We start from the raw sequence: 27,522 nt of genomic DNA on the forward strand, positions 1-27,522 counted from the left end.
TCCACTGAGCGGGTGATGCTATCTATCTCATTCATGCATAGCTGGGATCTGATAGACATTGTGTTATCGCTCTTCCAGTGGATGTAGGCTAAAGTTTTAGACTCAATTTATGAGTTGCATTCTATTAGGTCAGAGTCAAGAGAAAAGACTCCAGACACCGTCATGGTGAACAAGACAGGAAGGATGTGGGGCGACAAGAAGCCGGCGGACCATGTTTTTCTGGTTCCCTCAGAAAACAGCAGAGCCAGTGATGGTGTCCCATTCGGGGAAACCATTTTTGTATCTGCAAAGAAACGTAATGCACACACCAATTACCTCACCTTTTTGCTAACTGATCGCCTGTCCCCACACCTAAAACCACGCTCTCTCTTTGTCCCCTAAATATCACAAGCACCTGGCCTCCAGGAAGGTAGATATGAGACTGTCTCCCGGCTTGGCTGCATTGTGAATGAACTTCCTCCCCTGCAACCCTTTGTATGTCAGCATTTGGTTTCTTGCACCTCTGTTGCAGTAAAAACTTAATATTCATAACATGGAATTGCCCACAATTCGAATGCTCATATCAGGGAAATTGATATGACCATCAAAAGTGGGGTGGGTTTATTTTTTAATACGTGTCTAGACATAAAGTAATGGAAACTGTGTTAATAATGAGGACTAGGTGAATAATACGGTGAGCACAAATATTTATTCCATCCAGCAAAGTCACTGAAGAAAAGTTCCAACAGATTTTTGCTTTCTCAGTTACTAATAAAAGACATTTTATCAGAGACACATACCTGGCAAATGAATGTAAGAATAAATCATTCGGGAACTGCAATCAGCATAGTGAGATACAGCTACATTTTATTTTTGGCTTCACTGGGTCTTCACTGCTGCACAGTCTTTCTCCAGTTTCAGAGAGGAGGGGCCACTCTTGATTGAGCTGTAAGGGCTTCTCATGTTGCAGAGGGCGGGCTCTAGGTGCGTGGGCTTCAATAATTGCAGCGAACATGCTCAGTAGTTGCATCACGTGGGCCCTAGAGCATGCGAGCCTCAGTAGCAGAGGTACACTGGATTTAGTTGCCCCCACATGAATAATCTTCCCAGGCGAGGGATCAAACTCATGTTCCATACACTGGTAAGCTGACTCAACCACCAGACCACCAGGGAAGTCTACCTCTAAACTTTTTAATGAAAGTGAAAGTGAAGTCGCTCAGTCATGTCCGAGTCTGCAACCTCATGGACTGTAGTTTACCAGGCTTCTCTGTCCATGGGATTTTCCAGGCAAGAATACTGGAGTGGGTTGCCATTTCCTTCTCCAGGGGATCTTCCCAACCCAGGGATCGAACCTGAGTCTCCCGCATTGCGGACAGACGCTTTACCATCTGAGCCACGAGGGAAGCCCTTTTTGACGAGGTAATACTCAAAATACTGGCCATACCAACCAATTACTAGTGATAAATACAAGAAAACTGGAATGCTCCAATATCGATGGGATGGCAATAGGGTATAATCATTGACTTTTGAGTATGAAACCACATGGTCATATGATTTTATGTGTATCTTCATGTTAAGTTTATCTGTAATAACCAAAACCCCACCCTTTTAAAGATTAATGGAGGGACTTCCCTGGTGTCCAGGAGCTAAGACGCCACACTCCCAGTGTAGGGAGCCCAAGATCAAACCCTGGTAAGGGAACTAGACTCACCGTGATGCATCTAACAGGTCCCATGGTGCAACTAAATATACTGTGTGCCTCATTTAACACCAGGCACAACAAAATACATAAAAAAAAAGACAGGTAAACAATCAATAGGTGGTATATCCAAGTTGTGTATTTTTCAGAAAAAAAGAATTACTCGTAACAGCAAATCATTCTCCAAGTAATTATGCATCATGAAAAAAGATATAAAAGTAAACATTAAGACCCCAATGATATTGTCTAGAAATTACACAGAAAAATTACATAGGAAAAAAGTAAATCAATACTAGTTGCCTGGGACTTCTAAAATGGATGTTAGAAGGTGCATATGGGAGTGATGGATGTTTGTAATAATGATGATAGTTTTGTGGATTTACACATATTAAAACTTACCAAGGTGTATATTGTAGGGATTTTCATTTCAATGCATACCAACTAAACAGCACAATTTTAATAGAAATTGGCACCACATAAAAATCTGAGTTTTTTCTTTTTTTTCCCCACAGATGGGTGGCTTGCAGGTCTTAGTTCTCTGTCCAGGAATCAAACTCAGGCTCCTGGAGGTGAGAGAGCAGAGTCCTGACTGCTAGGGAAATCCCTGAAACTGACTCTGAATCTCCTGCCAGAGTACCACTCTGGCAACCACACATTAACATCATCACGTCTCCTTGTCTCATGTGAGGGAGACAATCTTCATTGTCTCCCTTGCAGTAGCAATGAAGATTGGTGAGCAATGAAAGGTGTTTCCACTTGTGCTATCCAGGAACTCTGCCTGGGTCCTAAAAAATCACATGACTGGACTACAGGATTTTCACTTGCATTCCCCAGTATCTTGAATGTGCAGAAATGGCTCTGAGTTAACAAGGCTTCCCTTGTGGCTCAGCTGGTGGAAGAAGCTGCCTGCAATGCAGAAGACGTGGGTTCGACCCCTGGGTTGGGAAGACCCTCTAAAGAAGGGAACAGCTATCTACTCCAGTATTCTAGCCTGGAGAATTCCATGGACTGTATAGTCCATGGGGTTGCAAACAGTTGGATACAACTAAGCAACTTCCACCTTCACAATCTGCAGATACTATGGGATGCTAAAACCTTTAATCGGTTTGACAGACTGGGACCTCTGGAGGAGAGAAACAGCTCTGCAGCTCTGAAAAATTTCTGCAAAACCCTGATCATAAACAGCCAAATTCACATTCTGGATGCAGCTTTAGAAAAGACCCTTTCATACCTGTTTTCTAATCTCTTACTCCCTTTTAATGCCCTGATGGTTTCTGTATGAAGTACGATTCCCTGCTAATGTTTATAACCTAACACTCAGCAACACCACCCTGCCACATTGTGGATATTATGGCACATGACTCTGCTCCACCTACAGAACTTCTTCCCTTGAACTATACTGGGGACATGATATGACATCCCATGTGAGAAAGAGAACAGTTTATGCTGCTCCAAAAAATCACTGGTGGCTCTCACTTGTCCTCATCTCAGGATAACTTCAGGACCCACCTAAAATTCTCACCCAGGTCTCAACATTAGTCTCAAGGAACCCTGCAGTCCACCCCAGAAGGCCTTGGACAACAATGCAAAGTAGACCCAAACTAGAGTGAACACTATTCTCTGTCATAATACTATTCTCAGTGAGGAATACAAAGATAGGAACACACACAAATGCAGTGGCTTAAAAAAGTTTTTATTTATTAAAAGAAAAGAGAATTGCTTAGAAGAAAGCAGTTGTCAAGCAGGGTGACTTGAAGATAGAAACATCTGTCATAAGTATGACATGACTCAATGCCAAAGAAAGTAAACCTGTCAGCAGCCATCAGAACCCAGAGTGCATGTGCAAGGTCAAAGCCGCTTAGTTCCTTTCCTGGCAGTTGATAGGATCTAAGAGCATGACACCACCCAAGTGCTCAGGTTACACGTGCTTTCCTTCAGGGGACAGGAGAGCACAAAGGTCTACCTACCCTGATCACACTGAGGGGACTGACGCCCAAAAGAGGATCTGTCACTTGGTAGAAGAAACTCACAATGACCAGAAGTCTGGCAAGGCTGCTGCACAGGTTAGGAAGTAGATCTGAGCTTCTTAGAAGCTTCCAATGAACCAGGTACCCACAGGCCATCTCCATACTAGGGCTGTGCAGATGGATGGCATTCAACTTCCAGGTGATGATTCCCTTACAGAGCCTGTTCAGTAAGATGTATTCACTAAGAACACAGCTCATTTGCTGTCTCTTCCTCTAGTTTGAAGGTCTTTCTCAACTATGAACTTTGTGGTGACAGATGAGGTTAGACCTTCAGTGGAAACTTTCCGACATGCTCTGTATTCTTGGCTCTACCTGGGCTATGATGGTTCTGGTGCTTGGAGTAGACTTTTGACCACACACACACACATTTCCACAGTACTGTACTTGTGAGGCCTTTCTGTGGTGTGAAATTTTCTTTTCAGGTGCTTTGGCTTAAGACTTCTCCACATTCAGTGCATTTAGGTAGCTTTTCTCCAGTGTAAATGCAGGTGCTTAATGAGACTAGTTCTATCCCTAAAGCATTTCCCACATTCACTACACATATAAGGTCTTTCTTCAGTGTGGACTCGCTGGTGTTTAGTAAGAACAGACTTTTGGCTAAAACATCTCCCGCATTCACAGCACTCAAAAGTCTTTGCTCCACTGTGAATTCTCTGGTGGCCTTGAAGGTGGGCCTTTTGCCTAAATGACTTCCCACACTCACTACACTCATAAGGCCTTTCCCCACTGTGAATTCTTCTATGCATAAAAAGGCTGGAGAAGTACCTAAAGGCTTTCCCACACTCACTGCACTCATAAGGCCACTCTCCAGTGTGGACTCTCTGGTGTTGATCAAGCATGCGTTTACAGTTATAAGTTCGTCCACATTCTTCACATTCATAAGGCCTCTCTCTGGTGTGCACTCTCCAGTGCTGATCAAGTTTGGTTTTAGTACTAAATGTTTTCCCACATTCACTGCACTCATACGGTCTGGCTCCAGTGTGAATTCTCTGGTGCACAACAAGCTGGGAGTGTTGCCTAAAGAATTTTCCACATTCTCTACACTCATAAGGCCTTTCCCCTGTGTGAATTCTTCTATGTATAGCAAGGCTGGAGCTGCATCTAAACACTTTCCCACATTCGCTGCATTCATAAGGCTTCTCTCCGGTGTGGACTCTATGGTGCTGAGCAAGCCTGGACTTCCGGTAGAAGAGTTTCCCACATTCATTGCACTTGAAACGCTTTTCTCCGTTGTGAAACTCTGCTACAAACTCCATCATTTGTGGTTTAACCTGGTGCTGGACATGGTCAGAGGTACCAGGGAAATCCTTCCTTGCCTCTTGGCACGTAAAAGCCTTCTCCAATGCATGGACTGTGCAGTTCTTTATTAAGGCCTTACCCAAATCTCTTCTCATGAGCTTCTCTCCACCATGCTGGTGGGATTTCACATCTGTCCCACACAGTGTCTGGCCAGGGTTTGTTCGCAGGACCTTGGGTCCACACAAGTCACCTTCTAAGGCCAGGTTACCCATGTCCCAGGGACAGACCTTCTGGCTGGACAGGTCTATCTTTTTGGTATTTCTCTGTGGCACTTCTATAGAAACATTCTGCTCAGAAGGTGTCTGTTCATCCTCTGCTGTATGCAAACACCCTGAAATTTAAAAAAGAAAGAAAAAAACAAAAACCTGGTAGTGAACTTCATGGAGAAAAATGTAAAGAGAGGCAACCCCATCACAAACTTATATCTGACAAAGAAAGAATAAACCCAACAGGAAAAACGCGCTGTGGGCAGGACAGGAAAGCCCCAATCTGCCGTACTGGGCCTCTGCAGGTCACGGACAGTGAAGACTCACCAGGCAAACATACAAAGATGGGAGGTAGTGCACAGAAAAGCCACAATCGACAATGCACTCCTACAGGAACAGTTTTCGCCAGGGCCTTGGCTGCTGGTGACACACGTGTGCTGTGTGGAAAGCTATGTCCAGGCCCAGGATATTCTGACTGTCACTGAACAGTTGGTGTTCAGGACTATTTCAATGCTAGATGCAGGCCTCGTGACACATTAGCATAGGTGAAAAATGGAAAGCATGAGAGTGAGGATGCTGAAGAATAATGAGGAGTGGAAGACAGAGATGTGAGATAATCCTGGGCTGGAAGCTAGAGTAGAAATCACAGAAGGAATCTGTCAGGAACTGAGGAGAAACAGAAATGAGATAATCAGCCACTGGTCGTGGACTGCAAACAGTGTTGGGGCCAGGGGAGGCTTCAAATCTGATTTGAACCTAGCCATATCATTTCCTCCCTGTGCTGCCAATCACCAGGGCCAGACCCATTTTGAGCCCTTCTTCCTGTCACTAGAATCACGTCCACTTTGGTCCTATATAACAAGGATTCTCCACTCAACTCCAACTGGACAATAACATGGGACCTAGAAGATGCAAGTGCTAAGAGAAAGAAAGGACAGGTGAGTGGTCAGTACTGGCCCAGGAGTCCAAAATAGTAGTACAAAGAATCTTCTATGATGGTTTCACAGAAACAGCCAAGAGTACTTCCTAAATAGGGACCACGTTGGATCCCAACAATTCCTGGAATAGTGAGCCCCAGGAAATGTCAGCTGGAAGGGAAAAGACTCTAGAGCACAGAGGGGCAGAGGTCTACAGAATTAACTTAGCAGGCAGTGGTTGAGAGGAATGGAACTCACTGAGCTGATTCAAATCATTTGACCTATAACAGCTTCACTGAGAAAATTTCAGAATAGCTGGCATGGGGGCTACTTGTAAGCATTGAGAGAGAGGTGCCCACTTGTCCAGCTGTTAAGACAGACAGACTTGCCTTTGGAGAAAGGGCAAAGGCAGAAATCTGGTCAGAATGCCAGGACAGGGGTGAGGGCCTTACCCAAGGATGCAACCAGTGCGAAGTTCTCTAGCATAACGTCGTGGTACAGGAGTCTCTGGACCTCACCCAAGAGCCTCCATTCCTCTTGTGAAAAGTACACAGCCACGTCCTCAAAGGTCACAGGACCCTGGGATGATGGGGACAATGTGTGCATAAGCAGCCTCTCTCCCCAGGACCCAGTAAGTACCCTAAGCCCAGTCCATACTCTGGGGTCATCATCCTCCCCAGGTCCCTGATTCAGAGAGCAGTGCTTCCTTGAACACCAACTCCAACCCCTAGCAACAACACACAGGTCTAAAGACAGATGACTTCTAGGCTGTGGGCCTGGCATGCAGGACCCCTTCCCTCTCTAGCAAGACAACAGCCTGACAGTCCCCAGGGTGATCCACTCCAGACACCAGCAGCTTGAACCCACCCTCCCTATTAACAGGGCCCTGGGTCAACTAGTTCAGATACCTTCCCCACATGCATATCACTCAGTGGACCTTCTCAGACATCTGACCCCCATCATCACCACCTGGACCACAAAGTTGGCATATCTCCTGTCTCCTCATATACCCTTCTGCACACGGCAACAGAAAATCCTTGTCAATGTAACAGGTTCCCAGCATATCCCAACTCTTCACTGGGAGCTCCCCAGCCCTGTTCTGAAGGTTTCCCCACCAGCCCTTGGTCCTGACTTTATCCTCAGTCACAACACGCATATCTAGATACCCCTGGTCCAGTTACACTTCCATCCTGCACATTATGTCTTTTCAACAGTTACAATCTTTGTTCATATAACACCCATTTAAAATGATGTTACATGAACATACCTGCTTAATACATCTTCAGTAAACTCATCTGACATCCTGTCACAAACTTTCCAAGTTCCACCACAAAAGCCTGGTGAGTCACAAGAGGGGAAATATGCACCAGCCTGACTCTGCTATCACTTCATCTGCATTTCTGCTTTCCTTCTGCATCAATTTCAAAGCCATTCCCCCCAAAAAACCTGACCTACTATCTGGACTTCCCCTTCCCTTCTTGCTGATGACCACTCCTCTTGTCTGTCTTGTGACAGTACCCCCTCTCCTCCTCCGTCCCCTAATGGCATCCCAAAGCCTCCCCAGCACTCTAGATCTACATGCTCAGCCATCCACTTGTCTCCTACAGTTGGAAGTCACTGGAACATCTGAGGCTCAACAGGGCTGAAACTCAATTCCTAATATTCTTACTGAAAACCACTGACTTTCCCAAATCAACTGATGAGACTTCCACTCTTCCAGATGCAAATAAAAAGACTTTGGAGGCATGTGACCCCTCCACATTGGAAAATCTGGTCAGCCTCTACTTAAAAGCCAAATATTCCTCCTACCTTCACATCCACCACTTTGATCCAGCTATAACCAATGCAAATCTGGAAAATTAAGACAGTCCTTTGATTATCTCCTTGTCTTCCTCTCCAAGTGGTTGTGCACTCTGCAGCCAGAGGCAGACTATTAAAACCTAAGTCACATCACTTTTCCTCTCTATTCCAAAAATTCCATTTCCACTATCATTCTCAGAACAGAAACCCATCTTTGCATACTACCAGTCTACCCTAACTCTGGTCCCCTTGTGCTCTGTTTTTACCAGACATTAACAGAGACATACAAATTCTAAAACACACCCATCTCAACTGCATGCTCAAGCATCTGTGTGGACTTCCCCGTGAACTTAAGACAACTTGTCACATCTCAGTCCAGTGGCTGCCCAAAATGGGAATCTCTTCAGGTTATCTCTGACCTGGACTTGTAAACCTGGGCTGAGGGTTTCTGAACGGTTTCCAGGCACCAAGTCCAGGAAGAATAGCAGCAAAACACTTCTAGGACCCCTGACACTCACCAATGAACAGTCCATAAGTGGTTCCGCTGAATGTGGAAAAAGCAGGGCAATGTAACTTTAATTTCCACCAGCTACACAGACAAAAAAGATTATTAACGAGTGAACCATATAACATTTAAGGCAAAGACAAATACTCAAGTGAAAACGAAAGCATGTAAAAGATAAGCTATGGAGTTAATGCAATAAAGTCATGTGGATATCTTGAGAAAAGGTTTGCCAAGAGTGGGACAAACAAGTGCAAAGCCTATCAGTCATGTCGGATGTGCCTGAGTAGTATCCATGAGTCCAGTAGACTGGAGCTCAATAATCCAGAAGAATGAGGTATTGGGTTACAGATGAAATGCTTGTGAAAGGTCATGCACGACTGCTACAGCTCTGTGTATGTGTGCTCAGTCACTACAGTCGTGTCTGACTCTTTGTGACCCAATGGGCTGTAGCCCTCCAGGCTCCTCTGTCCGTGGGATTCTCCAGCCAAGGATACTGGAGTCAGCTGCCATGCCCTCCTTAGGGGCCTTCCCTACCCAGAGATCAAGCCTGCGTCTCCTAGATTGCAGGCAGATTCTTCATTGCTGAGCCACCGGGGAAGCCCCTATTATAGCCGTAAGCCAGGTATTAATATATTAATATATCAAAATAAAGTATATCTGTTTCTGACACTTCCATTTGACTGCCTTCTATTTTCTCCCTTGCTAATAAAACATTTTTCATAGACTACTGCAGTTTGACCTAACTTCTGAACAGTTTATGATTCCTTTTCCAATTTTACTTTGGTAATCTTAAAAATTGTTTTTAAAAAAATTGCTATACACTAAGTTCTGATCTAAAATTATTAGAACATTATATAATAGAATTCAAGACTTTCAAACAGACTAAAACAGAGTTACAAGAAAAAAATGAGACCAGAAAATTAGTCTGTGATAAAGGGGTTGTTGGTAGAATCTAAAACTGCTTGGCCTCCAACAGCTTGAGGTAACTGGACATCACTGATGACTCTTCAAACCCAAAACAGAGAAAAAAACCTATAGGACCTGACCTTTATTCCACCCTCATTATATAAACATGGAAATATCTTCTTGAGTTCTAAACACATTGATAGGAATTCCAAGCATTATAACATTCTATCATCACAATGATTAATTTAGTCTCCCTGAAAACAAATATTTTAACAAGATATGTAAATCATTTTCTCTTTCAATATCATCAGAGGACGATGACTTAATAGTAAAATAAGTATTACTAGCAGAGTACAATCACCAAAAAAGCAGAAAACCTCCAAGTGGCTGTATACTGTAAAACTGTTAACTTTACGTAATGCATGAGAGTGTATGAAAATACAACTATGGGATCCATTTTATTAATCTCATTCAAAGAATTAAGCTAAAATTAATAATATGGAGCAAAAGATCAAAAAGTGGAAACGTTCATTTAAATACACACTAACATGTCCTTTATACACAACAGAACACATGGAAAGTATAGCTAGAATAGCAATGATTATAAATACAGAAAGCCGAGAGAGAAAGAGAAAAAAAGGCTTCAATAGCAGGATTTAGAGACATTTTACTCACTTACTATGTAAAATTACAAAAAATGAAAAATTAGCGGATAGCTATTAAAAAAATGGGAAAAGTCACACCATCTTGTGTAAGTGAAGAAAAACATATAATACATATATGATTTCAGTCACAAAAAAGTTTTAAAACTGAGCAAAGGGAAACTACAGTCGTCGAATATTTGCACACAGCTGGCAAAACTATCAAGCAAGTAAAGAAATGCTCACCTGAAACATCAGACAACACCATAACACTTGGGAAGCAGGATAATTGTTTTGGAAGGACCTCCACAGACGGCTTTTGGGTCCTACTTGTATCTCGTTTCTCGACTTGACCAGTGAATGGCTATTAATAACAGCTGCTTTTCCAACTGCAGGTGGAAGATGTCAGCAATTTTTTTTTCCCACGCAGGTTTTTCAAAATTAGAAAAACAGGTTTGGAGAAAAAAATACACACACCCACACACACCCACCCACACACGACACTAGTAAGAGAACACAGATAAGAACAAAAATGCCGCAGAATGCTGAGTTGGCTGAGGGCGCGGAGAGGGCAGCGTTTGCCTGAAGCAGATCCGTCAGCACGGCCGTCCCAGCAGAGTCTGAGGGCGGTGGGGCCCGGGCACGGCGGCGCCTGTCCCCGACCCAAGTCAGCGTCAGGCCAGATGGCGCCACGCAGAGCCTCAGACCCTCCTCAGAACAGCGGGCACAGCATCTTTATCTGGGGACCTTTAAGACCCAAACTCCCCCAGCGACGCCCAGATCCCGCCGGAAGACCCGCCCGGACGCCGTCCTCTACAGCGGAAGTGCCTGCGTCCTGAGCTTTCAGTTGACCCAGTGACCCATACGCACCGCGCCTTGCATTCCGGGTAATGTAGTTAACATCGCTCTAGGGCGCTGCAAGGGGCGGTGCTACCGAAGTCAGAAAATTCAGCCTCACCCTCTGGGTAACCAGTAAGCAGTTCCCTAAGGCTCAGAATACTGGTGGGGTTCACCCTTCTTAAAGGGGACGCACCCAGATTTCCTTGGAACACACTACTTAAAGGGGACACACATAGATTTCCGTGGAATGTAGTCTGTACTGATCAGAGGGAGGAACCCAGATATTGGGACTTCCCTGGTGGCCCAGTGGTAAAGAATCTGCCTTGCAGTGCAGGGGAAACTGGGGTTGGATCCTTGGTCCCGGAAGATTCCACACGCGGAGGGGCAACTAAGTCCATGGTCAACGAAATCCACATGCCACTACTAAGACCTGAGGAAGTCAAAAAAAAAAAAACAAAAAAAACAGAGAGACAGGAACCCAGATAGATACAATATTTCAGATGTCTCCCAAACCTAAAAAGCAAATGGGCACATGATAGCAGGTTGTCACTCAGACACAAAGTGCATCCAATAAACTGTATCTTATTGCTCTACCAATACCTGTATGCTGAAGCTTTAGGTTCATGCTTTAGATTTATGAGTGTCACTGTGTTTGGTCATGGTCAAGGAAGCAGAAAGTAAAGACAGAGCCATAGCAAACAAGACAGAGGAGGGGTGAGGGGTAACCAGAAGCAAGCAGGCCACGTGCTGTGTCTCTGGTAGCCTCAGAAGAAATGTAAACCAAGTGACAATGTCCAATCGACACATATTTCTTACTTCACATTTTGATGTGTATTCAGTACTTTTCCAGCAGCTAAGATCTACCTATTTGAAAAGTGACTTCCTGCATGTTATTTTCTCCCCAGACAGTGACTGTATAGTCTCAGTCCTAGTTTATTTCCAAAGGGGGCAAATGAAGCCTGAGATAAAGCACTGGATTACAAGATCCTCTTTCCTGGCTGGGGACAATATAACTTCACCAGCAAGTGCAGTAAAAATGCAAGAAGAGTTGAAAATATTCGTGAAGTGTTATAACTGCTTAAACCAATCATTATTTAATTATTCAGTTAGTGGTCAAATCACTTTTCACCATGTGAATATTTAGATCTCAGCGAGGTCCCTAGACACAATGATTTTTTGAGAAGTGAGGGAATGAAGCAGAGCTCACAGTTACCTAGGAAACTCTGCTAACCTGTGATTATAGTTTTGTAACCTGTGATCTATTATTAATTTATTTAAAAAAATTTTAAGTACACCTTGAAGGGCTATGACAACAGAGCAAATAGCTTTTCCAGAATACTTAAAAACAAAAAGTATCTATAGCATCATATTTACTCACTCTTTAAAAAAAAAAACAGATATTAATTATCTGTCCCATTACAAGTACTATTTTGGCTGCATGGCACACATCAAGGGCCACAGAGTCAAAGACTAAAGCCTTCATGAGGCTATCATTCAAGTTAAAGGCAATGGACAGTAAAAATTAATGACAACATAGTCAATTACATAATACTTTTATGTATTGAGCATTAACCAAAATTTCAGAAATGAAGACCTAATTGAACTAAACAAGCATTTATTGAGGGCTTGTTAGGACAGCAGCCCAGGAGACAGAGATGCCAGAAGCACTTAAATTGTTTGACCTTGAACTGAGAAATGGAGAAAGCTTATAATGGCAAAAAATAAAGGCCCGAGTTGGTTCCATAAGTTGTTTGCCAAGAATTAAAATTGGAGCTGGCAACAATCAACAGTGCTTCTATTTATTTATTGATGGCTTCACGGAGTCTTCATTGCTATGTGCGGGCTTTCTCCAGTTGTGGGAAGTGGGGGCTATTCCAGTTGGGTGTGCAGGCTTCTCACTGCAGTGGCGTGAGTTCTAGGGCATGGGCTCAGCAGTCGTGGCTTATGTGTTTAGTCGCCCTGAAGCATGTGCAGTCTTCCTGGAGCAAGGATCAAACCTGTGTCCCCTTCACTGGCAGCCAGATTCTTAACCACTGGACCACCAAGGAAGTCAAGGGTACTTGTAAAGCAAAGACTGGTTTGGGTCTGAAATGGCTGTACAGTTACAAGGGAGAATGTTGAAACTGCAAAGTTGCAGCTAGCAGATATTTTAAACAGTCTAGTGTGTGACTGAACTGAACCTGTTTGCACTCACCTACTTTCTTCTGATTGGTTGGCTTTAAGTTAACAAGGCAATGCTTCAGGAATCTTCATCAGCAACCTTCTGGTTCCAGGAAAGCTCAGGCCAATGTGCTTGTGATCAGCATGTAGTCATCATCCTCAACCTGGGTACAGGTTTCTTTCTGCAAAACACCACAAGGACATGCATTAGATTATTGTTTACATCCCTTTGGGAAGCAGTAGACTTCCTCTGATTGCTTTATCACTGCTTATTGTTCAAGGTGTCATAACTTTTTTTACTTGACTGCTTTTCCTTTTTTCTGGACTCTTAGAATCTCTGCTTAGGAACTGCTTAAGACTGCTCTTTGCAACCAGGGAATGTCTAGGAAACTGGAGCCTTTCTCTACAAACAACAAATGAGGCTGGGTGGGAGCAGGGTGTCCCTGCTGGTCCAGTGATTAGGTGATTAGGACTCCAAGCTTTCACTGTTGTGGGTGTAGGTTCAATCTCTAGCCAGGGAACTAAGATCCTACAAGTTATGTGGTGTCAGGAAAAAAAGAAAAATGAAGGACAAAGATGGACTTGGGCTGGCCACCAAGTCGGTTCTCACTAAATGGTTTTCAACACGCATATGGCTACTGGTGACTAGTTAGCACTGTGCTGAACATTGCTGACGGACATAGACATACCTGATTCTCAAGAGCAATGCCTCACTTCAAGGACTGTAAGAATATGTACAGACTTCATAACATCTAACATGTAGGTCAAAAGTGAAACACTGTAAAGGGAGCAATGAAACAGCACATGTGACCAGTGAAGGCTGTGTAGGCGTCACTAGAGTGTAGCAACAAAAAGAAAAATGGGGGGAAAATGATTTGTGTCCAGTGGTCAAAGCATCAGTCAATGATGAACACAGGACAGGCACCCAGCTTTGTCATCACAACTTTCCTAGCAACCTCTCAACAACATCATGTACTTTTAAGCATCTCCTGCCATCTATATAGTAATGTCCACACCATCACGCACCCAGGGTCCTTACTGCTCCACTGATGTGGCACCTGAAGGAGGTCAGTCCTATGTGAAAGACAGAAAAAGGAGGGGCCAGCAAACATAGCAAGAGATCAAACACAGGGCATCCAGCACTCTAAAATTCTGAGAACTTAAGAACATGAAATTGAGAATGTGGCAGATCCCAATTAGGTACAAGACTCAACAATGTCAACATTTTGGAAAAAATTTTAAAAGGTCATACTTAGAGATTAAAGGTAATTATTCAACAACAAGTAATGTCTATGGCAGCAATGAAATTAAAAGACGCTTACTCCTTGGAAGGAAAGTTATGACCAACCTAGACAGCATATTTGGCACCCCACTCCAGTACTCTTGCCTGGAAAATCTCATGGACAGGGGAGCCTGGTAGGCTGCAGTCCATGGGGTCGTGAAGAGTCAGACATGACTGAGCGGCTTCCCTTTCACTTTTCACTTTCATGCATTGGAGAAGGAAATGGCAACCCACTCCACTGTTCTTGCCTGGAGAATCCCAGGGACGGGGGAGCCTGATGGGCTGCCGTCTATGGGGTTGCACAGAGTTGGACATGACTGAAGTGACTTAGCAGTTAGACAGCATATTAAAAAGCACAGACATTACTTTGCCAACAAAGGTCCGTCTAGTCAAGGCTATGGTTTTTCCAGTGGTCATGTATGGATGTGAGAGTTGGACTATAAACAAAGCTGAGAGCTGAAGAATTGATGCTTTTGAATTGTGGTGTTGGAGAAGACTCCTGAGAGTCCCTTGGACTGCAAGGAGATCCAAACAGTCCATCCTAAAGGAGGTCAGTCCTGGGTGTTTATTGGAAGGACTGATGTTGAAGCTGAAACTCCAGTACTATGGCCACCTGATGCGAAGAGCTGACTCACTGGGAAAAACCCTGATGCTAGGAAAGATTGAGGACAGGAGGAGAAGGGGACGACAGAGGATGAGATGGTTGGATGGTATCATCGACTCGATGGACATGGGTTTGGGTGGACTCCGGGAGTTGGTGATGGACAGGGAGGCCTGGTGTGCTGCGGTTCATGGGGTCGCAAAGAGTCAGACATGACTGAACAACGGAACTGAATGTTTTGCATCATGACTGCAATGAATATACCTTAAAATAAACACGTTTTTAAAAGACTCAGACTCAAAGTGGCAGGCTGATTAATATCCCCAGAGACAACTGGGTCCTCATCCCTGAACCTCGTTAATTGTTACCTTACATGGTCAGAGACTTTGCCAGTGCCATTAGGGATTTTGAGATGAGACTGGCCTAAAGTTCATGTTTGCCCTGGGGGTGTACTCACAGGTCTTCTCATAAAAGACAAGCAGAAGGAGATGTACTCTGCAGAGGAAGGCGATCTGATGACTGAAATGCTGCACTGCTGCTCTTTGAAGACGAAAGAAGTGGTCTTGAGTCAACAAACACAAGGAATGCAGCTCTGGAATTTGGAAAAGGCAAGGATGGGGATTCTGATCACTAGCGCCTCTACAGAGACCATGCCCCTACCAACACCTTGACTTCACCCCTGTGAAAGTGACTTAAGATTTCTGACTCCAGAACAATGAAATAATTAAACAGATGCTGTCTGAAACCATCAACTTTGAGCTTATTCATTACAACAGCTCCTTTCCTACAACGGAATACGATTTAGTAACATAAATTACAGGTTGCTCCTGCCATCCTGAAGCACAGCTTTCCTAGAAAATGTTTCATGAACTGAGATGCCATAAAGCAGGAGTATACCCTTCTTTCTCAAAGTTCTGATTCACCACTTCAGTTTTATGGAAGAACCTCCATTCATACGGTGTAATGGCTTTTTTATAAAAGTGACTAAAATCCTTGCCAGGTTTCTTTCGATTTTGTGAAAATAAGTACTAACATAAGTCTTTTGAGACAGGACAAGGCTAGGCGTTCTATGTGAAAATGACCCATAATGTGAGAATATGAATGAACAATACCCAAGAAATTATCAGTAATGGTGGAAAATTGCAAATTGGTTCACTGGGCATCAAACAGGGCCCTTCCCATTTTTGTTATGTTTGAAAAATATCTATTCCAGAAAGGATTTTCACATTTATATTTTATAGTTAAAAGGGGGACAACTCTCAAATGGCATGAGAAAACTTTTGGCTTGAGAAGTATAAGCATTGGAAAAATTTTATCAAAGCCTGCACTGCTAAAATGTTTTACATCAATTATCCTTAAGAAAGCTCTTTAAAAACAGAATTATGTTCTGGAATGCCCAAGACCACCCTCAGATTCCATAGGACTCACGGAACTCATGGAAGCTGTTTAATTAAGGCCTATGGCTTATTACAGTGAAGGATACAGATAAAAATCAGCCAAGAAAGATGGCACAATAGAACAGAGTCCAAAAGAGGTCACACTGCCAGCTTCCAGTTGCCCCCTGCCACTCCACTTCAGTCTGACATCGACATATGGCAATGCACATCTAGTATTGCTAACAGGGAACCCCATGCAAGCCTAGGTGTTGTCCAGGTTTTCTGAGTGCCTGTCACACAGACAAGGGGCACCTATGTGACTGACCTGTTACTCTCTAGCATCTCCAAATGTCAAACTGGTATTGAGAGCCTAAGCCTCCCAGTATCCCAGTACAGTATTAACATAAACTTCTCAGCCCAGCACAAGGCCCCAGGTAAACAAAGACACTCTTATTGAGCCAAATATGTCAAGTGCTTAGAGGTTATCTCCCAGGAGTTGGGCAAGTCAGTGCCAGACATTTCTTTGGAATGAAGAGGTTGCACAATTCAGGCCTGTATGTCTTCCTTTACACAGGCCAAGTGAAAATACTCAAAACTCATGCCATTCCTATTTTACTGCATTTTAACATTATCTGAGTTTTCAAGGTTAAAGTCATCTGATAATGGAAATAGAGTACAGTGCTACTGCACCTGTCTTCCCACGTCCACACTGGGTGACCTTGAAACATGCCCCAAGGGTGAACAGAAGCTGACAAACAACAAATTCTTGGGCTTGTATTACAGAACTACAGAAAAGAAAACAGCATGTTAAAACCCTCCTGCTTGTAAACTGCCTTCACTGATTAAGCTTGCTCTGGGGACCTCCCATCCCTTCCTTTAGTTGTACACAAGTTTCCCATGGCCAAGGCGCTATCACAAGACGTGACGCCTTAACAAGCCCTAGAGGTGACACCGCTGACATATGGGTCACTATAGTAAAGGAGTCTCAAGTTCCTGGGAACCTGGAGTCAACGCTTTTCTTGAGCAGGCTACAAATGATCAAAACTACCAACTCCTAAAACTGGGCCTGCCCAGGTGTCTGATGAATAACTTTTTGACATCAGATGGCTAAAATTCCATGCTCAGATCATGCAAAGTGCCTCTATTTATGAACATGCATCTGTGACGGAGCATGTGATGCACACGCCAGTTAACTCACCTTTTCTCTGATTGCTTGTCCCCACACCTAAGAGCAGGCTGCCTCTTTATCCCCTAAATATCACAAGCACCTCACCTCCAAGAAGGTGGTGGTTCTGAAACTTGTCCTTCTGTGTCCTCAAGTGGCTGTCTTGTGAAAGAAAATTCCCCCCAGCAAACCTCGGCATCTCAGCGTTTAGCTTGCTGCGCGTCTGGTTCAGTAGCAACCACACACACACAGCATGAAATTGCCCACAGTTGGAAGCCTCGTGCCAGGAAATTGGCAAACACAACAAGGAAAGGTCAGTTGCCGTTTTTACTAACTGTCTAGGCCTAAAGTAATAGAAGTATGTTAATAATGAGGAGTATACATGGTGAATAATGTTGTCAGTACAAATATTTATGCCACTCAGCAAAGTCAGTCACTGAAAGAAAGTCAAGTTCCCACATATTTATCATATTCTCAGTCACTAATAAGAAAAGAGACATTATGTCCAAGAAGACATACACCTGCCAATAAATACAAAAATGGTCGACATCATGAATCAGTAGGGAAATGAAATCAGATCATACGGAGATACATCTCCACACTTTTCAAACAGGTATATTTAAAATACTGACCATACGAACCAAGTACTGGTGAGGAATACAGGGGAACTGAAGACTATTGAAGGGAATGCAAATGGGTACAGTCATTAATTTTAGAATATGAAGCTGGATGTTCATATAAAGGATTTTATATATGATTACAGTAAGCTAATCTGTGACAAGCAAACTAGAAACAAACCACAACACCCCATTTTTTAAAGAGATGAATGGATTAAAAAATAAAATGAAAATATATCAAATAGTATATTTATCAGGAAAAAATGAGTTATTCCCATTGGCAACTTAGATGATTCTCAAAATAAGTGCGCATGGAGAAAGAAAACGACAACTAGACAAGTAATCATGTAGACTTCAATGACATTGCTGTGCTGAGTCCTGTCCTCTCTGTGCAACCCCGCGGACTATCGCCCGTCAGGCTCCTCTCTCAGTGGGAATTCTCCAGGCAAGAATACTGGGGTGGATTGCCCTGTCCTCCTCCAGGGCATCTTCCCAACCCAGGGATCAAACCCAGCTCTTCCTAACTGCAGGTGGATTCTTTACCATCTGAGCCACCAGAGAAACCAATGATATTAGAAGTCTGGAAAACACTAATTTAATGAGAGAAAAATCAGTCAATAGTAGTTGCCTGGGATCCTGGGAGACATATGCTAGTGATGGATGTTTGCTATGATGATGGTTCTGTGACTTTGCAAGTGTTAAAACTTACCAAGCTGGTAAGTTTGGTAATTCAGCTGCAGTTATGCTCAGTGCATGGCAACTGTATATCTCAACCAAATCAGGATAGAAATTGGCTTCACATAAAAATCTGAATCTCCATTTTGGAAAAGAACTCTGGCAACTACACCTCAAATCTACCACCTCTCCTGGTCTCATAGAAATTCTGTCACAGTAGAAATGAAGACTGCTGAACAATAAAAAGGTCCTTACACTTGAGTTATTTAGGAACTCTGTCTGGGTCCTAAAAAACACATGCCTGGACTACAGGACTCTCACTCTCATTTACCCACTGCTTTCACTGTGCAGCAATGGCCTTAAGATTTGCAGATGCTATGTGATGCCAAAACCCTTCCATTCTTCAGTCACTGACTGCAGGCTCAAGAGGAAGAGAAACACGGCTGTAACTTCTGAAAATTTCTGCAAAAACCTTAACAGCCACAGTTATGGGAACATTTATGAATGCCCTTTTAGAAAAGGTGTATCCCTTCTTGTTGCTAGATTCTCAGTTCCTACTAATCCCCCATTTCTGAACCAAGTATGGTTCCCCCCAATGTCTGTAGCCTAACACTCAGCAACACCAGCCTGCCACATTATGCACATTATGGCACATGGCTCTGTTCCAGCTGGACCTAGAGAACTTCTTCCATTGAACAGTACTAGGGGGATGATGTGATATCCCACGTGAAAAGAGAACAATTCACGCAGCTCCAAAAATCACTGGTGCTGCTCACAGTCCTCATCTCAAGGTGGCCTTGGGACCCATCAAAAAATTCCTTCAGGACCCATCAAAAATCCTAACATCCAGGTCACAGCATTAGTTCCACAGAGCTCTGGAGTCCATACCAGGAGCCCTTGGACAATGCAAATTAGACCAAAACTAGACTAAACACTATTCTCTGTCATATCATTCCAACTGAGATATTATACAAAGTCTGAAACACCCATAAAACTTTTTTACTCTTCATCTTGACAGCCCAGTTTGGTTCTTAACAGCAGTCTGAAGGTGAACAAAACCCAATATACATGTTGTCTTAAACAATAGTCTTTATTTTTACACAAAGCAGTGCAAAATGAGGCAGTTCCCCAAAGGGTGACTTGGAGCTAGAAAATCCATCTTGAACATGACACAACCCTATACCACCAAACAAAGTAAACCTCTATGAGCTGCCAGTAGAACCCAGACTGGATGCCCAAGATCAAAGCTGCTTAGGCCATATCCTAGGCAGCTGACAGGATCTAAGAGCACGACGTCACCCAAGTGCTCAGGCTACACATGCTTCCCTCTAAGGGACAGGAGAGCACAAAGGTCTACCTACCCTGATCACACTGCGGGACTGACAACCAGAACGGGAATCTGCCATCTGGCAGAGGGAAGAAACTCACAGTGACATGAAGTCTGGTAAGGCTGCTGCACAGGTTAGGAAGTAGATCTTAGCTCCTTAAAGCTTCCAGAGAACCAAGTATCCACAGGCCCTCTCCACACCAGGACTGTGCACATGGATGGCATTCAGCTTTCGGCTGATGATCCCCTCTTAGAGCCTGTTCAGTAAGATGTATTAATTAAGGAGACAGCTCATTGGCTTCTCTCTTCATTTGGTTTGAAGGTCTTTCTCCAGTATGAACTTTTTGGAGACCAATGTGGTTATACCTTCAGCTGAAAGCTTTCCTACATTCTCTGCACTCTTGGGTTTATCTGGGCTGTGAAGGTCCAGTGCTCAATCAGAGTTGACCTGTGACAGAAAATATTTCCATATTTGTTGCACTTGTGAGGTCCTTCTGTGGTGTGAACTTTTCATTTTTTTTTTTTTTTTTTCCTCATTCAGGTGCTATAGCTAAAGAAATTCTCCACATTTGGTACACTCAGGTGACTTTTCTCCAGTGTAAATTCAGGTGCTTAATGAGAGTAGATTTCTGGCTAAAACATTTCCCACAATCACAACACTTATAAGGCCTTTCTCCAGTGTGAACTCTCTGGTGTGTAGTAAGAATAGAATTTTGGCTAAAACATTTTCCACATTCACTGCATTCAAACGTCTTTGCTCCAGTATGAATTCTATTGTGGACTTGAAGGTGGGCTCTTTGCCTAAAGGACTTCCCACATTCATTACACTCATAAGGCCTTTCCCCACTGTGAATTCTTCTATGCATAACAAGGCTGGCCATGTATCTAAATGCTTTCCCACATTCACTGCACTCATGAGGCCACTCTCCAGTGTGGACCAGCTGGTGCTGAATAAGCATGCGTTTACAGGTGTAGGTTCTTCCACATTCTCCACATTCATAAGGCCTCTCTCCAGTGTGGACTCGCCGGTGCTGATCAAGTTTGGTTTTAGTACTAAATGTTTTCCCACATTCACTGCACTCATACGGTCTGGCTCCAGTGTGAATTCTCTGGTGCACAACAAGCTGGGAGTGTTGCCTAAAGAATTTTCCACATTCTCTACACTCATAAGGCCTTTCCCCTGTGTGAATTCTTCTATGTATAGCAAGGCTGGAGCTGCATCTAAAGACTTTCCCACATTCGCTGCATTCATAAGGCTTCTCTCCGGTGTGGACTCTATGGTGCTGAGCAAGCCTGGACTTCCGGTAGAAGAGTTTCCCACATTCATTGCACTTGAAACGCTTTTCTCCGTTGTGAAACTCTGCTACAAACTCCATCATTTGTGGTTTAACCTGGTGCCGGACATGGTCAGAGGTACCAGGGAAATCCTTCCTCGCCTCTTGGCACGTAAAAGCCTTCTCCAATGCATGGACTGTGCAGTTCTTCATTAAGGCCTTACCCAAATCTCTTCTCATGAGCTTCTCTCCACCATGCTGGTGAGATTTCACATCTGTCCCACACAGTGTCTGGCCAGGGTTTGTTCGCAGGACCTCGGGTCCACACAAACCACCTTCTAAGGCCAGGTTACCCATGTCCCAGGGACAGACCTTCTGGCTGGACAGGTCTATCTTTTTGGTATTTCTCTGTGGCACTTCTACAGAAACATTCTGCTCAGAAGGTGTCTGTTCATCCTCTGCTGTATGACAACACCCTGAAATCAGAAAAATGTGGGTGAACTTAATGTAGGAAAAGGTTTTTAAAAAAAGCAGATGTTTTGCACCATATGTGTCTGACATAGAAAGAATAAATCCATGGGACTAGTTCAGGACAAGGAGCTGTGGGCAGGTAAGGAAAAGCCCCAATCTGTAGAACTGGGCTTCTACACATCACAGAACAGGAAGGACTCACCAGGCAAAAGACACAAGAGGGTGGATATTAAATGGAGGAGCCAGGGGTCCACAACGCAGTCCTACAGGAATGGTTTTCACCAGGGCCTTGGCTGCTGGTGACACATGTGTGCTGTGTGGAAAGCTATGTCGAGGCCCAGGATATTGTGTCACTGAGTGGCTGGTGTTCAGGACTATTTTAAGGAGAGGTGCAGGTTTTATAACACAGTAAGCAGAGGCAAACAGTGGAAAGCATTAGCGTGAGGATGTTGAGGAACAATGAGGAGTGGAAGCCAGAGGGGTGAGGGATAATCCTGGGTTGGAAGCCAGGGTAGAAATCACAGGGGGAATGTGTCAAGAATGGAGGAGAAACAAATGAGATAACAAGTTACTGGTTTTAGACCACAAACAGTGTTGGGGCCAGGACATATTCAAAATTTGACTGAATCCAGCCACAACGTCACTGCTCCCTGTGATGCCAATCATCAGGACCAGACCCATTTTGAGCCCTGCTTCCTGTGCCTGGAATCATGTGCACTCTCTCCTATACCCAAGGTTCTCCTCCCAGCTTCAACTGGACAACAACAAGGGACTTAGAAGATCCACATTCTAAGAAAAGAACAAGACAGTTTCCCATGGGGAAATAACCAATCTCAAAAGAATTCAAGAAAAAAAGAATGACAAAAATAATCTTTGAATCTCATAGCTATATGCACCCCATAAATGGTGACCATGCTGGGTCTCAACAATTCCTGAAACAGTGAGGCCCAAAGAAATGTCAGCAGGAAGGAGGCAGAAGCTGCACAAAGGTACAGGGGTCTACAGAGTCAACTTGGCAGGGAGAAGCTGAAATGAATGGAAATCACTAAGCTAACTCCAAGGCTTATGATACAGAAAATTTTTGCTGAGAAAACTTCAGCCGCTGGCACTGGGGCCACCTGTGAAAGGAGGTGGAACACACACTCACTCAGGCTTGGCACCCAAAACACAGAGGACAGGAAGAAGTAATAGAGAGCTGCCCACTGTCTAGCTGTGAACAGAACAGACTTGCTCTTAGAGAAAAGGGGAAAGGCAGAGACCTGTCCAGGATGCTGGCATAGGGGTGAGGGCCTTACCCAAAGACACAACCAGTGCAAAGGTCTCCAGCATGACATCGCGGTACAGGAATTTCTGGGCCTCACCAAGGAGCCTCCATTCCTCTTGGGAAAAGTACACAGCCACATCCTCAAAGGTCACAGGGCTCTATGATGATGGGAACAGATGTGTGCATGAGCAGCCTCTTTCCCTAGGACCCTATGAACACCCCAAACCCTAATCCACATTCACTCTGGTGTCATCATCCTCCCTGGCTCCCTAATTTAGAGGGCAGTGGTACCCAAAACTCTGGCTGTGGGCCTGGCATGCAGGGCCCCTTTCCTCTCCTGCAAGACAACAGTCTGACAGTCCCTAGGTGATCCATTCCAGACACCAACAACTTGAACCCACCCTTCTCAAAGTCCTACTACAGAGCCCTCAGTCAATTAGTTCACACACCTTCCCTACGTGCACATCATATCACTCAGTGGACATTCTCAGACATCTGACCCCCATCTTCACCACATGGACCACAAAGTCGGCTTTCCCACCAGGCCTTGATCCTGACTTTATCTCAGTCACAACACACATAATCTAAATACCTCTGGTCAGATTCCACATCCATACTGCACATTATGTCTCTTTAACAGTTACCATCTTTGTTCATATAACACCCATTCAAAATCCACACCCACTCAACACAGCCTAAAGAAACTGTGACATTCTGTCACAAGCTTCCCAAGTTCTACCACAAAAGCCTAGTGAGTCAGAGGAGAATAAATTAGCACCAGCATGACTTTGCTATCAATTTATCTCATTTCTGCTTTTCTTCCACATCAGTATCATAGCTTTTCCCCACAGAAAGCTGACTTACCAACTGGCCTTCCCCTTCCCTTCTTGCTGATGACCACCCCACTTCTTTGCCTGTCTGTGTCTCCTCTGTCCCCAGTGGCATCCGCAAGCCTCCCCATTGCTTTGGATCTACATGTGCAGCCGTCCGCTTGTCTCCCACACTTGGGAGCCACTGCAACATCTGAGGCTTAACAGGGCCAAAACTCAGTTCCTAATATTCTCACTGAAAAGTCCTCTTACCAGACTTCCCCAAATCAGTTGATGGCACTTCCACCTTTCCAGATGCAAACGGAAAAAGCTTTGGAAGCATGTGATTCCTCCACATTGGAAAATCTGATCAGCCTTTACTTAAAAAAAAAAAAAAGTAGAAACCAAGTAGTTTCCATATCTCCACATCCACCACTTTGGTGCAGCTAGAGCCATGCACATCTGGAAAACTAAGACAGCTTCTATGTTTCTTTGTCTTCCTCTCCACCAGGCTGTTGTGCACTCTGCACCCAGAGGCAGCCTCTTATAACTTAAGTAATATCACTTTTCATTTCTATTACAAAAATCCCATTTCTGCCATCAGTCTCAGAACAGAAACTCATCTTATCAGGCTACCAGTCTAGCCCTGACCCTGGTTCCCTTGTTCTCTGTTCCTACTGCATAAACAGAGACCCAACAGTCCTAAAATACACTCATGTCAATTGCATCCTCGAGCATTTGGACATAGTAACCCCTATACATACAATCTTTCACATTTCAGTCCCCTGGTTGCCAAATTTGGAATCTTTCCATATACCCTCTGGCTTGGACTTGGAATTCTGCACTCAGGGTTTCTCTAGGGTGTCCAGACACCAAGTTCACGAAGAGCAGCAGCAAAATCTTTCAGAACACCAACACTCACCAGTGAAGAGTCCATAAGTGGTTCTGTTGAACATGGAACCTGTGGGAAGAGTAGCGCCATGTAACTTTAATTCCCATCAGCAACATAGACAAGAAAGATTAATGAGATAACTATTCAATATTTCAGGTGAAGACAAATTACTCAATAGAAAACTAGATCATAGAGAGGGCAGAAAATGTTATGGAGTTGTGCCATAAGGTCATATGTCTGACTTCAGAAAAGGTTTTCTAGAAGTGGGACTAATAAGTGCAAAGCCTCTCTATTAGATTCATGTCTGATGTGTCTGAGTAGCTCCATGAGGCTAGTATGAGTGGAGCCCAATGATCCAAAGAATAAGCTATCTGGTTAGATAGGAGATGCTTGTGGCAGGTCATATAGGGCTATTATAGCCCCAAGCCATGCATATAAAAACTAAGCAGAGCTCTTTCTGACATTGCCATTTGATTCCATTCTTCCATTTCTCCCTTGCCAATAATAACTTTTTCCTCTCATAGCTTGTAGCTGGACCCGACATTTGGACAGGAGTTCCTATACTCCTTGTCTAATTTTACTTTGGTTATATTAAAGATTGTTTTTTAAAAAACTTATACTTGAACCATATTCTTTAATATATCCAGTTTTTTCCCCCATAAATGTTCAAACAGGTTAACTTCCTACAAGCTTTTTTCTCCTGTTGTAGAGAATGGAAACACCACTGACTTCGCTTTGAAAATGGATCTCAGAATTCTCTGGCTGCCCAGTGGTTAGAATGTGATACTTTCACTGCAGTGGACCTGGGTTCTATACCTGGTTGGGGAACCTAGATTCCACAAGCCAAGGAGTGCAACCACATACACACACACACACACACACACACACACACACACACACAAAAGAGAGAGAGAGAGAGAGAATTACAAGAAGAAAATGGCTCCAGAAAAGTAATCTGTGAGAAAGGGGTTATTGCTAGAATTGGAGTAAATGTGTGTGGCTTCCAACAGTTTGAGATAACTGGACATCACTGATGACTCTTTAAACTTAAGACAAAGGAAAGAACCTATATGACCTGATCTCTGTTCAATCCTCTTTAAATAAACATGAAAATACCTTCTTGGGTTCTAAGTATCTTGGTAAGGATTCCCAGCATTATAAGTTTTTATTTTTACAATGATTCATTTAATCCTCCTTTTAAAACAAGTGTTTTACAAAATAATCATTTTCTTCCAAAACTACCAGAGGAGCATCACGTAATGGTGAAATAAATATTAGCAGAGTACAATCAGTGAAACAGAAGAAAAACTCTTAAATGGCTGTATACTGTAGAACTGTTAAGTAGGCATAATGCAAAGAGAGTGTGAAAATACAACTACGGGATCCATTAAAAATAAGTATAATCATCTCATTCAAAGAACTAAGTTAAAATTAGTAAGATGGAGCAAAATAAGATCAAAAGGTGGAAATATTCATTTAAATACAATAATAATTTTAACATATATGCTAGACAGATATGTCCTTAACACACAACAGAAGGCAAAGAAGTTATGGCTGGAATAGCAATGGTTATAAATAAAGAAAGCTGACCAAAAAAAGCCTTCAACAGCTCATTTTATAAAGACATCTTACTCATATAATGTATGTGCTCCGTCACTCAGTCCTGTCTGATTCTTTGTGACACCATGGATTGTAACCCGCCAGGCTCTTCTATCCATGGGATTCTCCAGGCAAGAATACTGGAATAGGGTACCAAGGGACCTTCCACATCCAGGGATCAAACCTGCTTCTCTTGTGTCTTCTGAACTGGCAGGTGGATACTAGCGCCACCTCAGAAGCCCCATAGACTGTACACTCACTATATAATACTGCAAAAGTAAAGAAAATGAGCGGATAGACACGAGAAAATGGGTGAAGTCACACCATCTTCTCCAAAAGAAAACAAAAACAAAAACACTTAATACTTATATGATTTCAGTTGTAAAAGCTTTAAAACAACTGAGCAAAGGGAAACTACGGTCGTCGACTATTCTCCACTCAGTTGGCAAAACTATGTGTGTGCGCTAAGTCGCTTCAGTCGTGTCCGACTCTTTGCGACCTTACGGACTGTAGCCCGCCAGGCTCCTCCGTCCATGGGATTCTCCAGGCAAGAATACTGGAGTGGGTTGCCATGTCCTCCTCCAGGGATCTTCCTGACCCAGAGGCGGAACCCACGTCCCTTATGTCTGCTGCACTGGCAGGTAGGTTCTACCACTAGCGACATGTAAGAAGCAAAACAAGAAAGCAAAAAAACACACACAAACAACAAAAAAAAACCCCGCTCACTTGAAACAAAAGACAACATCTTAACATTTGGGAGACGGGACAGTAGTTTTGGAAGGACCTCCACAGGCTGCTTTTGGGTCCTACTTGTACCTCCTTTCTTGATTTGAGCATTGAACGGCTATTAATAACAGCTGGTTTTTCAACTGCACGTAGGTCAGAAGCATTTATTTTCTCCCAAGCAGGTCATATTTCAAAATTAGAAAAACCTAGGTTTTGGTTAAGAAATGAAAACATACACAGGACACTTGAAAGAGAACACAGATAAGTACAAAAATACCGCAGAATGAGAAGAGTTGGCTGAGAGCTCGGAGGGCGCAGCGTTTACCGGAAGCGGATCTGTCAGCACGGCCGTCACAGCGGAGTCTGGGGGCGAAGGTGGGGCCTGGGCACCGCGGCGCCTCTCTGCCCCAAGCCAGAGTCAGGCCGGATGGCGCCGCGCAGGGCCTCAGACGCTCCTGAGAGCGG

The 27,522-nt window shown here is 43.7% G+C and overlaps 2 protein-coding genes across 22 annotated transcripts; both read right to left on the reverse strand.

Annotated features, from left to right (window-relative positions):
- Positions 1-3,350: 3,350 nt before the first annotated feature.
- On the reverse strand, positions 3,351-27,522 carry LOC102400532 (zinc finger protein 416). Of its 9 annotated transcripts, none has more exons than XM_044931759.2 (6): positions 27,383-27,522; positions 13,014-13,161; positions 10,226-11,249; positions 8,446-8,471; positions 6,580-6,706; positions 3,351-5,335 (listed from the first exon to the last, which is right to left on the reverse strand). In XM_044931759.2, exons 3-6 carry the CDS (start codon positions 10,245-10,247, stop codon positions 4,164-4,166), a joined length of 1,347 nt encoding a protein of 448 aa, XP_044787694.2. In that variant the 5' UTR covers positions 10,248-11,249; positions 13,014-13,161; positions 27,383-27,522; the 3' UTR covers positions 3,351-4,163. The 9 variants fall into 9 exon arrangements, with proteins under 9 accessions (XP_044787694.2, XP_044787696.2, XP_044787693.2 ...); XM_044931761.2 differs by having other exon boundaries at positions 10,226-10,368; positions 27,335-27,474; XM_044931758.2 differs by having other exon boundaries at positions 27,335-27,474.
- Positions 15,320-27,521, reverse strand: LOC102399864 (zinc finger protein OZF). Of its 13 annotated transcripts, XR_006640215.1 has the most exons (7): positions 26,365-26,383; positions 24,763-24,801; positions 24,114-24,220; positions 23,063-23,189; positions 20,124-21,772; positions 16,929-17,023; positions 15,320-15,454 (listed from the first exon to the last, which is right to left on the reverse strand). XR_006640215.1 is itself a non-coding variant. In XM_025270347.3 (5 exons), exons 2-5 carry the CDS (start codon positions 24,775-24,777, stop codon positions 20,601-20,603), a joined length of 1,416 nt encoding a protein of 471 aa, XP_025126132.3. In that variant the 5' UTR covers positions 24,778-24,801; positions 27,383-27,521; the 3' UTR covers positions 19,767-20,600. The 13 variants fall into 13 exon arrangements, 11 of the variants coding, with proteins under 11 accessions (XP_025126132.3, XP_025126130.3, XP_025126131.3 ...); XR_006546164.2 differs by lacking the exon at positions 16,929-17,023; XM_025270347.3 differs by lacking the exons at positions 15,320-15,454; positions 16,929-17,023; positions 26,365-26,383 and adding an exon at positions 27,383-27,521 and having other exon boundaries at positions 19,767-21,772; positions 24,114-24,215.

Source organism: Bubalus bubalis, chromosome 18, assembly GCF_019923935.1.
Source record: "Bubalus bubalis isolate 160015118507 breed Murrah chromosome 18, NDDB_SH_1, whole genome shotgun sequence".
NCBI lineage: Eukaryota > Metazoa > Chordata > Mammalia > Artiodactyla > Bovidae > Bubalus > Bubalus bubalis.

Coding starts and splice junctions, on each gene's coding strand:
- LOC102400532 (XM_044931759.2), bottom strand. CDS start 10,247: ATGGTGTTGTCTGATGTTTCAG. Junction 8,472..10,225: donor GGTGTTGTCTGATGTTTCAG/GTGAGCATTTCT, acceptor TTCCACATTCAG/CGGAACCACTTATGGACTGT. Junction 5,336..6,579: donor CGCACTGGTTGCATCCTTGG/GTAAGGCCCTCA, acceptor TTTAAATTTCAG/GGTGTTTGCATACAGCAGAG.
- LOC102399864 (XM_025270343.3), bottom strand. Junction 24,221..24,762: donor CACTTATGGACTCTTCACTG/GTGAGTGTTGGT, acceptor TTTTTTTTTAAG/TAAAGGCTGATCAGATTTTC. Junction 23,190..24,113: donor AACTGATTTGGGGAAGTCTG/GTAAGAGGACTT, acceptor CCATCATCATAG/AGCCCTGTGACCTTTGAGGA.